Source organism: Xiphophorus couchianus, chromosome 22, assembly GCF_001444195.1.
Source record: "Xiphophorus couchianus chromosome 22, X_couchianus-1.0, whole genome shotgun sequence".
Taxonomy (NCBI): domain Eukaryota; kingdom Metazoa; phylum Chordata; class Actinopteri; order Cyprinodontiformes; family Poeciliidae; genus Xiphophorus; species Xiphophorus couchianus.
In genome coordinates, this window is record NC_040249.1 from 19,189,107 (window position 1) to 19,204,135 (window position 15,029).

At 41.1% G+C, this 15,029-nt stretch overlaps 1 protein-coding gene across 6 annotated transcripts in view; it reads left to right on the forward strand.

The window, feature by feature from the left end:
• Nucleotides 1–1,568: 1,568 nt before the first annotated feature.
• Nucleotides 1,569–15,029, forward strand: part of fgfr2 (fibroblast growth factor receptor 2) — a 56,178-nt gene continuing 42,717 nt past the window's right edge. For 4 of the 6 annotated variants that reach the window (XM_028007461.1, XM_028007463.1, XM_028007460.1 and 1 more), the window contains exons 1-4: nucleotides 1,569–2,158; nucleotides 4,872–5,134; nucleotides 13,724–13,981; nucleotides 14,301–14,375. In XM_028007461.1, coding sequence (XP_027863262.1) covers nucleotides 4,951–5,134; nucleotides 13,724–13,981; nucleotides 14,301–14,375 — 517 coding nt within the window. In that variant the 5' untranslated portion in view covers nucleotides 1,569–2,158; nucleotides 4,872–4,950. The remainder of the gene's footprint in view (nucleotides 2,159–4,871; nucleotides 5,135–13,723; nucleotides 13,982–14,300; nucleotides 14,376–15,029) is intronic. The other 2 variants (XM_028007464.1, XM_028007465.1) reach the window with 2 other exon arrangements.

The following is a 15,029-nucleotide window of genomic DNA, read 5'->3' on the forward strand; positions in this document are numbered from 1 at the left end:
CTGAAAAGAAGACAAAAATAAAAAATAAATAAATAATTAAAAAAAAGACGGCGGAGATTAGAGCTTTCCAGCCTCTCTTGTGTCTCTTTCAGAGCACTTGAACGGCCGAACAAATGCAGGAGACAGCTTGAGGCAGTGGGGGACACTCTGCAGGGGGGCTGCCTTCTTTCTCTCCTGAGGTGGCTGCAGACAGATCATTTATAGGACACTTTCTAAGACTCTGTGATGCTGCAAGCTATTTTATATGGTTGTTTTTTGTGACTGCATGAGCTGCCCTCAAAGATTCTGTTTTCTCTCTTTGACTCACTAAAATATCTTTTACACATTTTCATATTACAACCACAAGATTGAACGTATTTTACTGGATTTTAGAATAAAACAAAGCATCATGAAGACCCAGGAACCCAGCAGACAAGTTATGGCTTTGTTTAAGTTTGAAGCAGGGTTAAGATATAAAACGACATCTGTCATTCATTGAAGAGACATGAGAAAAAACATCCTTCTTGAAATAAACGATATATAACTCATCCTCACACATTCCCACTGTGAAACATGGGAGTGGTGCCATCATACTATGGGAATGTTTTACTGCAGTAGAAGTTAGAGAAACTGGACAAGGTTGATGGGAAGAAGGATTAAGGTAAAAAAAAAAATGGTACAGTTGTAGGAAAATAACCAGTTTGAAACTTAGGCAAAGGTTTACCTTCCAGCAGGATTATGACCCTTAACATGCAGTCAGAGCTGGCATGAAATAACTTAGATCAAAAGCATATGTATTGGTTTAAATGGCCTAGTCAAAGTACTTAATAAACTGCACACATACAATCTGACTGAGCCTGAACTATTTTGCAAATGAGGATGCCAATTATCAGTCTTTATATATGCAAAAATGGTACATTTTTCTTATTTTTCTTTGCAAAAAGGTTTCAGAACCATATCTAATGTTCCTTCATTCTCATAATGATGCACTGCTTTGTGTTTCTCAGTCAGATACATTAAAATGCATTGATGTTTGGGATTGTAATGAGACGAAATGTGGAAAGGTTCAAAGCAAGTGTATCCATGGCACTGCACCAGAGGGATAAATGCATAAATATGCAACTAACTGAGGTTATTATACTACTATAACAGCTATTTTGGTTCTTTTGTAAAATATATTTATTTTTCATCTCAGAGTTTAGTAGTGGTGTTTTTATGAAGTTTATGGGCCGTAATGATGTCCTATAAAATCTGAACAGCTTGCAGGGCAGGATAGAGACGACTGGAGAAGCGCATCTGGTTGCGCGCCCTTCTTTTATTTTCCACTAGGCGGCGATGTATTTCTGAGCTCGGACAGCTCCGGAGCTGGAGCAGCACAGGCGCTCAACTCGGGTTTTAACCCGTTTGAGAGCAAGTTTGAGCGCAGGGAACTCTGCAGTATGTGATGGGCGGAGGAAGGCAGGGCCCAAAGGCACTGTGGCCAGGAAGTGGCTCGAATTACACTTCTTATGAGTGGGAAGGGGGGGTTTGGGGGAGTGACACCCTCTGGATGGAAAGAGGAGGGCGGTGTATAAGACGTAAGAATGAGAAAAAAAACTAAACCTGACAAAAGAGTCTGAGAAGACGGTGCGAAGGCTGTTGGTGGAGGACTGGAAGAAGACGCGTAAAGACGCTTCTCGCTCCGGAGGGAACCGAGTTTTGATGGATTTTATGACATTCCGCATCGGACAATTATCCTCTGCTCCAGTTTCAGCCTCCTTCCACGTCCGTAGCGCCTGCAGACTTTCTGTTTAGTTGACAAGTGTGCAGCTCGGGAGCTCCGGGCATGTTTTGCGCTCTGGAAGGAACTTGGTGACGGGGAGGAAAGTTTCGGAGAACGGGGGGACAGCGACATGGTTTTCTGCGCTGTTTTCGAAGGATAAGTTGCGTAAACTCGGATTTCCTTGCATGGCATTAGACTGCAGCTGCAAATCTGGTTTTGGATATATCTGATCAGAGTCGATGCCGGCTGATTGTGGAATAGTAAGCTGAGAAAAGGCAGCGCCTCGATTTTTTCCTTCATTTTTTAGCTGCATTGTGGTGTTGGAAACATTCCTCTCACTCTGGATTCATCTCATGCCCTCACCTCCCTTATCCGTGCATGTCAAAACAGAGATCTCCACGATTTTAGTCCTCTCTGGTAAGCTTTTTTTTGTTGTCTGTTTACAATAAGGACGCAGTTTCGCAAACCCTTCCCCAACGTATTTGCATGTAAAAGACTCCTGCGGCCGCCTTAAGTTAGAGAAGAAATCCTCTGGGTTTGCGGTTGAAAGACAACCGTGTTTCCTTCTCGGGCTTCTTGAGGAACAACTCTCTAGACGTTTACTTTTAGATATTCAAATTCAAAAATGCGCTATGCGTAAAATGACATTACCCATATTCATCGAACACGTTAAAGTTCATATGAAGTGAACGCTCTCCTAGTTTACTTGTTGGATGCTAAACCTCAGTCTCAATTGTTTTGCACCCCTCAGTTGTTTTTCTTCTACCTTCCCCACCAAAAAACATCATACAGCATGATGTTGCCACCACCACTTTTTGTATAAAATGCATAATTTGTTTTTTAAATTAAAACTTATTAAATATATTTGACAACATAATTTATTATTTAATGAATCCAGTGTATTGAGTGATTACCTTGATAAGCTGATATGTTTCTAAAGCTTCACCTTTCCCACAGCGTGATGCTGCCACCACAGTGATGGTGTGTTGAGGGAAAATGTGCAAAATGAGTTTGTTCTAGAAAGGTACACCATGCTACGCTACACCTTGCATCATCATCACTTTAGAACCCATTAACAAGTGTCCTTGTTATTTATTACGGGGCTTAATTTTCCTACATGGCATTTATGGTGCCAATTACCCCGTGACTGCAGTTGTTTTTTCACCGCTTGGTGCCGGAGCCTTAAATCACAGAGCAGCTTCAAATGAGCCCCCATTGTGGAGGGGGGGGGGGGGGGGGGGGGGGGGGGGGGAGCCAAGTGATTTGAATTTCAATGAGAATTCATGCGGTGCCAAGAAATGTCGTTCAGAACCGGAGTATTAGAAAGAACCTGTGCTCATGTGTGGCGCAGAAGTTCACGTCTGCAGCATCAAAATCCAAACTCTGCAGCAGGGAATGCGTTTTTCAAGCGGTGCAGTTTTTATCCACTCTAATTCAGTTTCTGTCAATATAACTTTTTTTCTTCATAAAGTTGGAGAGTAATCCCTGTTTTGATCTCGCTTTAGGAAGTTCCGATAAGTGAACCGCTGAGTTTCGAAGCAATAATATGTAATTTCAATAATCAATAAGACACATGCATGCCTGATCAAAGAAATTAATAAAAATTAAAAGACGTATTTTCGACATCATCTGTGATTTTCTCCTGTTAAGGGTTCCTACTTAGTCTTGTAAAGTCTGGAAACGTATTTATTTTTATCATTTTCTATGACTGTATAAACGTGGAAACAAAAATTTGAGCAATGAAAAAATATGAAAGTTTACATGATGATACTTATTTTTTTCCATTATCTTTAGAAAATAAATAAATAAAGAACATGTTTTGACATTTCATATTTATATCACATTGTTTATCTTTGATTTACCCTCATCCTAACATAAATTTTCTTATTGTCAGTTTGAGTTACTGATGGAAAATGATTGAAAAGATATTTATTAGAAACGATTAAACAGAGAAATTTCGCTTCTCTGTGGTCTCTATATCATCCTTTATCAAGGTCTTTAAACTTGCCTCTTTAAACTGGGTCTTGCTTAGATACCAAACAGCATCATTATCGTTAGTTTTTGAACTTTTACAAACAGAATGAAAGCCTTCCTAGTTGTGCTTTAAGAAATCTGTTTTAGTGTTTTATATTTATGGGTTGATTTAAAAATAGAGCTGATTAGTGGAATAAATCCCAACTGGGTAAATTTTATATGCTTAAAATATCTGGAGGGTTGAAAAAAATGATGGTAAAACCTAACACTGAAAATTAAGTGTGGAAAATTGTGGAAGTTTAAAATGAAAAAAATGTGTAAGATGCTATTTCTGTTTAAAAAGCCAGAATCAGATGTGTCTTTGAGGGTGAAACCAGCCGATACATCCAGCTGGAGCAGAGGGAATGCAGGGAAGCGTGACTTGAGCAAACCTCCAGAGACACTTAAACCGCGCTTCAACCGCAGATGTCCTGCTAAACAGGCTGATATGCATGTGTCCCAGTATTGAAATATTGCTTTTCAGTTAAAGCTGGTCTCATAATCGAGTCAAGGGAATGTTATTAAAAACAATTTACAGCAGCAGCAGCAGCAGCAGGGAAGGCAACAGGTTTGGTGCATCTGTTGCACATGAAAGTGAAGTGAAGAAGGTAGCTAAGCTTTTTAAGACCTTCTGCACCTCATTGCTCACAAATATTTCCTTGTTCGAGTTGAAAGAGGGGGGGGAAATATATGAGTATGCTAAAATGTGACGGTGTTGGAGAAATTTCTCCATTTCAAATTTGTGTGAAATTGAATAAAGATTTTTGTGTCTGATCTTTGAAATGCTGCGGCCATGGGACTTGGAGAAAGACCAAACTGGTTTGACCGCACTCCGCTTAAAAACACTTTTACAGCTCTCACAATATACCCTCAATCCATATGATTACCAGGAGTGGAGACGCATTGTGGCTGCTCCGCCTCACAGTTTCGGTATGCCTGTGGCATGGCTTGTTTGACAGCATTTCTCTACTTTTTCCACTCCACAAATAAAGTCAATCTAAACTAGGACTAGTTTCTACATAAGCAATAAAATCAAGTATTACTTGTTGTTGTTTAAACAAAAATGTCTCCGACTCTCCTCTTACTCAAAAATCCTTCTTTCTCCTTCACCTCCTAGTCCAGGCGACTGGGTGATTTCCAGAGAGTGACAGGCTGACCCCCACCGCAGCAGTTGATGGTTGGGCGGACCCCCTCAGATGGGATCAGTGTCCAGGGGGAGGTGGTGGAGAAGGGGGGCATGGGGAGCCCTGTCCCCCTCTGACGGGATGGCCTTGTGGGTCTGGCTTCTGGCCGCCGTCTTGCTGTCTCTGCTGAGCGTCAGCGTGGCCCGGCCGCCCATCACCGCCACCAGGGAGGAGGAGACCAGCGTGGAACCTGAAGGTGAGCAGCATGAGCCTGGGGAGGAACACATGTGAAAATATACACACATTTTGTTTCATGCGTTTGGATTCGTTGCAGTATTTGAGCTTTTTTGGCCTAGGCAAAGCACTGCCAGTCAGCTGGCTGAAAGAAGGTTCCTGCACATTTCCTTATCTCACAAGAAAGGCAAATTTGATGAAGTATTTTATCCTGTGCAAACCAAAGGAACAGCACACATCACTGTTTTTAAATCAACGCTGTTTTAAAACTACAGCTGAGTGCCATGTTTATGTTGCAGATTGCTTGACTAATTAAACAGCTTTTATCATCTGGTTCTGCTTTAAAGAGCAGAACAGTAGAAAGGCATAGCAGTGTGCATAATATGCACCTTTTTTAATTTCTTTCAGCAATGGATTCCTTCTCTTTGACTTTGGCACAAAGTCAAAGAGAAGACTGTGTGCTATATTTGTGACTTTGAATTATATTCAAAACACAATTTTGGGACAAACAGTGACCAAATTTTTAGCTCAGACAAATGTTTATAGAACAGAGATGGAAAAGACAAAGTTGCCTCTGGTCTTAAACAATGTGAGATTATGTCTGAAAGGTAAACGGTGGAGGGATGTCCACATAAAAATGTCTGTTGTAGCTGGAAGGTGTTTGGAATTGATCAAATGACCAATCCTAACCTTAAATGCTGATGTTTCAGTGAAATTTGGCTCCACGCTATGGGCTGAAAAAGGAAAATAATATATTCTTCTGTAAAAAATAAAGAAAAGTTATCTATAGATGTCAAGTGTTTGGAGAATATTACAAATCTGCTAGTTCCCACTGAGTTTGTGATTTAATTGAACAAACTAAAGGGGAATCATTTACTTCAGAGTAATGAGGTGTTGTTTTCCACACCAGGGGGTGAGTGATTCACACTTTTCTGTTTTCCCTCACTGACGTCTCTGCTGGTCCAGGGTGTGATTGAGTGTTAAAGCCAGGTTTGCGACCCTCTGGTGCGTGCGTGCGTGTGTGTGTGGGAAAATGAGGGTGGGACTGTGTTTATCCTGGCATCTCTCTACTAAACCTTTTTGCATTAGAAGAGGAACACAGAGGGTGAGGAGAGAAAGGCAAGTCTGCACAGGGAAAGTACTGCTGCGTTACTCCAAACGTGTCGTTCCTAAAGCTTCAGAAACTTGCTTCGCACTGCTGTAGTGTAATTTTCTAGTATTTTTAGGCTTGTCTCAGTCTGGTTAGAGACAAGTTAATTAGTTGTTGTGACGGACGGTAAACCGCATTCCACAGCTCTTTGTTCTCAGGCTTTAATCAGGATGCTAATTTTAAGTTAGGCCAACAAGTGAGCATCACTTTTTAAACCACAACCCCCTTCTCCTTCACACCCACACTCTACCTACTTTTGCCCTTTCCCCTGGAGGTCAGAGTATCCCTCTTGCCTACCTTGATGAGAGGCTGCTTGAACTGCTGTCTCCTGTTGTTTTTGTTGTTCTATGCCAGACTGTTTGGCTCCATGCTGGTGAGTTCAGAGCCCCCACACGGCTCCAACGCTACGCTATGTGGCCACAGGGAGGACGGAGCGATCTTCACAGAGTTACACAATCCTCTAAGAAAGTTCTAAGAGGATTTGTGCATATTTGACTTCTCCTTCTCTTGGAAAGATTACAGAGAGTTGGTCAGCGGTGAAATCATGTGACTGGAGATTAAGATGGGTAGACCTTCGAGGGGTCACATGGTGAGGCATGCAGGGCTTTGCAAAAGAATGTATACCTCACAGGTTATCAAGATATAAGCACAAGCTTTGATGCATTTTATCGTGATTTTAATTCGTAACCCAGCAGAAAGTGCTGCCTACTTGTGCAAAGTAGAAGGAAAATGATGTGTGATTTTTCAAAACATGTCAATTTGTATTTAACCCTACTCTGTTACCCCTAAATAAAACCCTTTATGCATCTAGAGACTGAAGAAACATCTTTCTTTGCATATCAGCTCAGGTTCAGTCATATTTGTTTGACTGTGGTTGTGAGTAGGCCGGTCACAATAACAAATTTAGCTAGGTGATAAATTGCCCTTGTAGTTGCTGCGATAAATTATTTTGTTGTTGAGACCATTTTCAAGTAGTATGCTGCTAATGGCATCTTAATGCAAGTTCTCCATCTCAAAGACCAATAAACTTTAATTTTTGCAAAGAACACTTCACACTGGATCCAGAAAATATCTCAATATCTAAAATAAAACACAACAGCCAAAGACAATAAATAAAATGTAAAGAAAAATCACACACAACTGAAAGCATAAATCAAATGGATTATGATGACAAAGCTGAATATGAATCATCAGAATGGCAATTTAGCTAATTTTTTTTAAATTATCCGATTAATTGCTTATTTGCTGCAGTCTTAGTTGTGAATATCATTTTAAAACATTGACAAAGATTCTCAGTTGGATTCAGGTTTGAACTTTTACTGAACCATTCTGAAGGTGAGCCTCTATTCCTTGCTCAAGTTTTGTATGGCAGATTCAGAGTTTTTGTCTCAAATTTTCCGTCTTCTCTGACTGCTTCCCTGTCAGTGATGAAGAAATGCATTCCCACAGCATGATGCTGCTAATGGCTTAGTAATTTTCCAGACTGGGTGACTTCAGAAGGTAATTGGTAGATCTGGATTTTATTCAGAGGTTTCAGAGTAAAAGTGACTGAACTTTTACTTTGCCTTTCACATGCCTCTTCAAATCTTGCGCTTTATAAATAAAAGCTTGGCGCTTTTTTATGTTTTGATCATTCAAACATTTAAAATAAAAAGTGCATCCTTGTTTCAAAATTAGGCATTACTTTGTGTTGGTTTATCACATAAAATCCTAATTGACGATACTGGAGAAAGTTCAACAAATTCTTTTCCATTGTATTGCAAAACATGCACAGTCCTATCTTATCTGAGTCAGTTTCTCTGTTCAGCTTGAACGGCTTTCCTTGATTGAATTAGAGTGACATGGTACCTGTAGTATGCAGATGTTGAAGAGACAGAATACCAATACCTCGTTTTTCTCTAACCTAACAACAACCTCCCCTTTAGAGATGTTTAGTATTTCCGTCAGCTCCACCCCTAGCCGCCCCGCAGCTCAGGTCACACCGCCGCCTGCGTGTGTGTGTATGGAGGAGCACAGATTGCTGGAGATGTTTCAGATTGCATATCAGTCTTGTCTCCTTTGAGCCCACGCCTGCACCTCCGGTGGCCCTGCTAGTTTGTTTACCTGTAGCCGCTGTAACAGAAGAAGTGGAGCAAGCTCGCTGGCTACAGCCTCCACAACAGACCCATTGTTGTTGCTGCAGACGCTTCAGTATCTACGGGAGTGTTTACATCATCCAGGCGCTCTCCGTTTGCACAGCGATTAAAATGCACTGACAGAACTGAGCAGCAATGAAGCCTAATCTGAAAGGTCTGTGTCTTTGACATTGAGTGCCTTTTGTATTTCATGTGGGATGAACATGGCACCAGGCACCCTGGAATGAGAGCAGCTGACTGAAGTCGGCTCATAGTTTGGCTCTGCATTCCTGAAGCTGCTGCCAAACTCTGTTCCTAAAAAAACCTGGTCTGGTCAGCAGAGAGGCGGTTTTTCCAAAATACTTCAGTAGTTAAATAAATCTAGGCTCCATTGTACATGAAGGAAGAGACTCAATGCTTAGATAGACACTGGAATAAGATGAATTTGAGGTTTATATTATGAAGGAGGTTGTGAAGTGTTCTGGAATGTATTTTGTAACCTGATTTTCTTCAGTAATTAGCTACAAAATGAGCTCATGCTAAACAAGTGAAAAACTCTGTGTAAGAGTGTTTTTGTGTTAGAATGAGGTACAGACCTGCCTATCTGTAACACCCTAGTATTTACACAGTAGGAGTGCAGTTGTAAATGCATAAAAGTGTCAGCTGGGCAGTTAATGACAAGCAGTGTGTTTCTGGAGTGTGTGGCTTTGACAGTGGAACTGAACTCTACATAAATACACTGTGTGTGTGTGTGTGCGTGTGTGTGTGTGTTAGTGAGCAACAGGATTCGGGGTAGGGACTTTTTGGACTGGATGCACAGCTTTCACACGAGGACTTTTATTAACTTACCGTTGGCTGGTGTTGGTCGTGAAGGTCCCAGTGTGTTGTTTGCCTTGGCTTGTCGGTGCACTGGCCCACCTCACGCTGGCCTGATAAGAAGCCTGGAAAAGCTTCTGCCTGAGCCAGATTGGGCCGTTTGGTCTGCAGCAGGAAGCATATGGGAATCGGAATCGGCACGCTCAGGTGCCGGACGAGAAAGGAAAGGAGAAATAAAAAGTACTCATAGATAAAGATGACTGCCTTATACCAAACAAATTTGGCTCATGCATGTAGGTCTGTTAAAAAGCTACTGGTTAATTCAATTTATCTAAACATCTACTGGATGAATCACATGCAGCTTCATATGTGCATTATGACATTATTAAAAATTTCAATGCATTTTATGACAGGCCATCATACAGTAGTGCATGATTGTAAATAAAATTGAGTATTCCTACCACAAAATAGGGGTGGGCATTTTGCGTGTCATTAAGAATCTTGATTTATTGGTGTAATAATAAATTACAAGGAATGATGTTTTAAAAAAAAAAAAAAAAACTGTCCGTATTGTCGGGATTGTTATTTTTACTATTTTCTCCACTGTTTGTTCAATGACAGTTTCAATAAATATAAGTACATTTATTGACTGGTGTCCCAAGAAAGGTACAAACGGAAAATTTGTGTTTGTGTTGCTATGATTTCTGTGCCCTGAAGTAACAGCCATACAGTTACCTAAAAAAAAGAAATATAGTTCATATTGTCACTTTTGTCATTATCACAATACTATCATAAAATATTGTAATAAAAGTTTTAAGTCCATACGCTGACCCCTACTACAAAAAGATTTGCCCATTTCTTGATGGAGTTAAGGGTGATGTGGAGTGGTACTTTGATTTTGGTCTGCTGTGATTTGCCCTTTCAGGGCATTGTACCTGTGATGCTAAAAGTTAGTTTCATTACTGGAGACCTGTCCAGGGAATATCTTCCCTCTCACCTGGTAATCGTTGGACATAGGCACCAAAGCTGCTATGACCTGCAAAGATAAGTGGAAATAAATAACAGATGGATCAACTCAGAAAAATACAACTAATAACCGCATCCTGGTTTGTGCCAAATTGAAAGATAGCAAGACTGACTGAGAACAGTTGTACTGCCAAAACAAGCTGATATGTCTTGCAGAAAAGTTACTTGTAAGTTAGTTTTGTCTTATTTCAAGTGTACTAAGAAATTTGCACTAGAAACTAGACCAAAAATACTGGGTAAGATTTTGTGTTTTTGCAGTGTGCATTTCACTGCAGTCTGGCTGCAGGTCTAATTACTGCCAGCGTCGATAGGAACGAGGAGGGACTGCCTGAAACCTGTTGTAGCTTTTGAAAAAGGAGACACTAAGTGAGTTTTGAAATATAATTGCATGGGCAAAAGAACACAGATGAAAGTGGCAAGGAGGAGTAGAGCTGCTTAGTGGGAAATGAGAAAGTCATTTGTTTCTAGATTATTAAAAGTGTTGTGCAATCGATTCAAACTTTTTGTTCCAGTGGTGTTCCTGTGTGCGCTCTTCTTTGAATGTCAGAGGTTCCCATGAACAATCAGGTATGTTGAAGAGGTGTCAGCAGGTTACGGAGGGGTCAGGGTTAGGTCAGCGGGGTCACTAGTGGGAGTAGGTTGGGGGTTGAAGATGTGTGGGAAGAGGGAAGGAGAGGACAAAGCGGAAAGGGAGGGCAGAAGAAGAGAAGGAGGGATTGATGGAGGGAGACAGATGCACACAGCAGTGATAAGAAATGGAGGCTGACAAAACTAACACCTGCATGCTTCCTTTAATAAGATTTGGAGAAATTTCTTTCCACTGCTTTTGTACTTGTTTTAGCATGTGTGTATTCACATCCCAGGTGTTGCTTTGTTATGTCAGGATCATCTTAAAGTTCTCCACACCCGCATCCCAGCAGTTACTTATTTAAAACACTAATAAATGGGAAAATCTTGCAGCAGCTGCAATGCCAAAGCGGAGGCTTGTGGTGTAGAAATGTTGTAAAAAGGTAGCGGAGACAGCTCCCCATCAATCAACCTGACCCTCCTCCTATCAGACCACACATTCAGGGCTTTCTGGGAAGGGAGGGGTTAATTATTTCCGCTTTAGTAGCAACAAAGACAATGTTGGAACTGTACCTGCCTCTTTGCCTGGGGGGACCATTTCAAAGTTTGCACACATGCCCCAACTTCTGAATTGTTGCCCGATGACTTTCCCAAACCTTTCAACGGCGATGTGTGTGTGTTTCATGCATTTCAACAATGCATTCACACATACACCGCAAGCACATATGACTCGGGTGGGGGTGTTGTTGAAAAGGTGCACTGAGGTAGGGAAAGACTGGGAGTTCCTTTGCCTCTATAATTACACCTATCAGGCTCCAGCCAAAACTCTCCTCATTTACCATCATCATTGGCTTGTTTTGTTCGCTTTTCCATTGCTGCTTTTTTCCTCTCTCCAATCTTTCTAAACAGGTTTGTTCTTAAGCTGTTTCCAACAAATACAGAGCATTTGGAAATTGCTGCATTTTCACCCGAGAGAAAAAATGTGCCTTCCTTCCAGTTTTACTTGCAAAAATATTCACACCTCTTGAATAGGGTGGCACTGATATGAGAACTTGGACTGATGTTGATGTTTGATATTAATATTGCTGTAATTGGTTATTTTACATATATTTACTGACATTGTATTAATATTTACCTAACCTTTCGAAACAATCACACCGCTGACATGTCTTCTAAGAAACCGACAATCTATCACTGATATATTGAAACACATACACAAATGATAACTAGGTTGAAATAAACATTGGTTATTAATATTGTCCCAGATTTATTTATCAGACTAATATCTATATGATTTAGAAATATGTGAAGTATGCAACATAACATGCATTCCTACTGTTAAACTATTTAGTGCTTTTCCAAGTTACCACTACAGACTTTAATGTATTCATTCTTTGCAAGCACAAAATGCTGCATAACAGTAAAGTGGAAGGAAATATATTGTTACACATAAAATCTTGATGTGATAGCCGTAAATAGAATTTAGTGCAAACAATTGCTTTCAGAAATTAAATGACATCAGTTTGTTCCGTGAAGGCATCAAAGGATTCCTAGAGTACATTAGTGAACAAGCAGCATCGTAAAGACCAAGAAACACACCGCAGGGGTCAAATTGTAGAGAGGCTTAGAGCAGAGTTAGGCAATAAAACAATATCCTAAACTTTTAATATCTCATGGGACACTGTTCACTCCACCATTCAACACTGGAAACAGTATGGCCCTAATTTGAAAGGCAAGCGGAGTATTAGTCAGAGCATCAGGCCCTTAAAGGAGCTGCAGAGAGTCACAGCTCATGGAGGAGAAACTGTTGACAAATATGCTAGTTCTGTTCTTAAAAGAAATTGATTTCATATGGGGTTGAAAGCTCTTGAGATTTTTTATTTTGTGAAAATACTTCAGCTTTCACTATCTTCTGTTAAATACAAATAGGTTGTTTGCTGGTGTTAAGTGGCAAATGTGAATACTTTCAGAAGGCACTGAAAGTGTAGCAAGTTTTAAGCCTTATTTACATGTCAAGTGAGATAATTAATTTCAGGGTTGTATGAGTGCGTGTTTGTCTCCGATCCTAGAGGTCCTTACTTGTCTTCATGGATTGGAAGTCCTCCTCCCTCCTCATTCTCGACTTGTTATATACGCTAGCTGGCAGATTTGGTTTTCCTCCAAGAAATGTAGATTTTATTGCACTTTGGTTCCAGTACTGTGTATTTCTTGCTTCCTGGCTGAGTTTTGCACATCCTGTGTAGGGAATGTAGATCTTTCATGGCCAAGGAATTATGAAGCAGAGTGAAGACGAGAGAAAACAGAAGAGTTGGCCAGGTCAGGAGTTTTCTAGGTTAGTTGTACAGTGGAAATCAGAAAAAAACTCAAAGAAGGGTTCTCCCCCTACCTTCCTAGATCCCCTGCCTGACAAGCATTTCCGCCAGACCTTTCTTGCCGCTTTCCCTCTCTGACAGGCTGACATTGTGCTACCTTCAGTGCTTGTAGTTGCACACCAGTTTGCCTGCCTGGCATCTATACTAACCTCGTTAGAGGTTGGACAGGAATGTGTGTACACGCAGATTACTAACACTCACCTGCTCACAGTAATTGTTAGGATTTTCTCCACACTGGCTGCTATTGCAGATATTGCATGAATCTATTTGCTGATTATGCAAATCAACTGATAACTGAACTGGGCTTCCATGGGATCCATTTCAAATGACTGACTGAGCTAGTGGATAAATTCTAGTTTTATGGTTTCTTATAATGGGACTTTTTCCTTCCCTCAATTCTCCTCCTGCATAAGTTGATTTAAATGGTGAGTGGTGTTTTAGTTCCAAAACTATGGCTTGTTTCTTCCTCTCTCATCTTGTTCCTCCTCCTCTTTGTGCACTCTGTCTCTGCTTCAATCCCTTTCTCCCTCCTTCCCCAACTTCCACCTTCCCCATTTGCTCTGCAGAGGCGTCGAACAAATACCAAATTTTTAAGCCCACACTGTGCTCAGTGCACCCGGGCGAGGTGCTGAAGCTGAGTTGTCCTCTGCCGGTGACGGGGACCATCACTTGGACCAAAGATGGCGGCTCTCTGGGCACCAACAACCGCACACTGATAGAACAGGAGGTGCTGCAGATTCGTGATGCCATGCCCAAGGACTCGGGCCTGTATGCCTGCACCAGCGTGGGCAAAGACACGGTCTGCTTCATAGTCAATGTCACAGGTGAGTCAGGGAGACAGAGTAGGACAGATCAGAGCAGGACAGACTGTTGGGTGGGGAGTACTTGGTTGAGCTCAGAAAGTGGTTGTGGATTTGGGATGAAGTGGAGGAAGATTTTGTCTTTTTGAACAGAATCTGCTGAATATTTAGGTGTGTGTTTAGCAGTAATAGTCGACAACCTGATTGACCAGAAGACTGAACTGAAAGTTGATTCTCAAAAAACCAATAAGATTTCTGACTCTGGAGATCTCTGGATGCTTGATGGCATTTGTGCGTTTGAGTTGAGTGATTGGTTGATGGTAACCATGGATACTCTGTGCAGATGCAACCTGGTCGGGGGATGATGAGGACGATACAGACCGGTCAGAGGACACTTGGGTGGACAGCGTTCAGTTAAGTGAGTATGGGATGAATGAACTAGAAACTAGACATGCAATGCAGGAACTACTACTTTAGTCCCAGGTCTCCATATTGACTTTCTCAGAAAACATTGCAAGTGGAGCTTCTGTCAGTGCTACGATATAAAAGGAGGAACAAGTGAACTGTAATATGTAAACTTCAAGGACATTGATGGATTTAGCTTTCTGGAGAAACTTTGAGTGAAAAAAATCTTGACTCAGGAGTTAGATAACCTCAACTTACCCGAGGCCAGCTGAGGACAAACAGCCGTGCATGAGCGAGAGTCCGGATGCACAAGGCTTACTGAAAGACGAGGGGCCACAGCAGTTGGGCCAGCAAGACAATTTGGCTTCATCTGTAGAGAGGTTTGATGGTTCTGCTGCTTTGGACAGACAGGATGGGAAACGGCAGCCTTCATCTAGTCGGGACCTGATGCACCGACTAGGGCTTCGGTTTAACAGGGTTCCTACACTGTCTTGAAAAGTTTGGAAAAGCATGGAATGTGTGTTTATCATTTCTCCAGGTGTGGATAGGTAAAAAACAAATTTTTTTTCTTTTTTTTTAAATGAAATAAAATCAACTAAAACTTGATTTATATTTTAATGATAAATTCCATCTTGGATTAGCCACATCACAGGCTAATTTGAACATT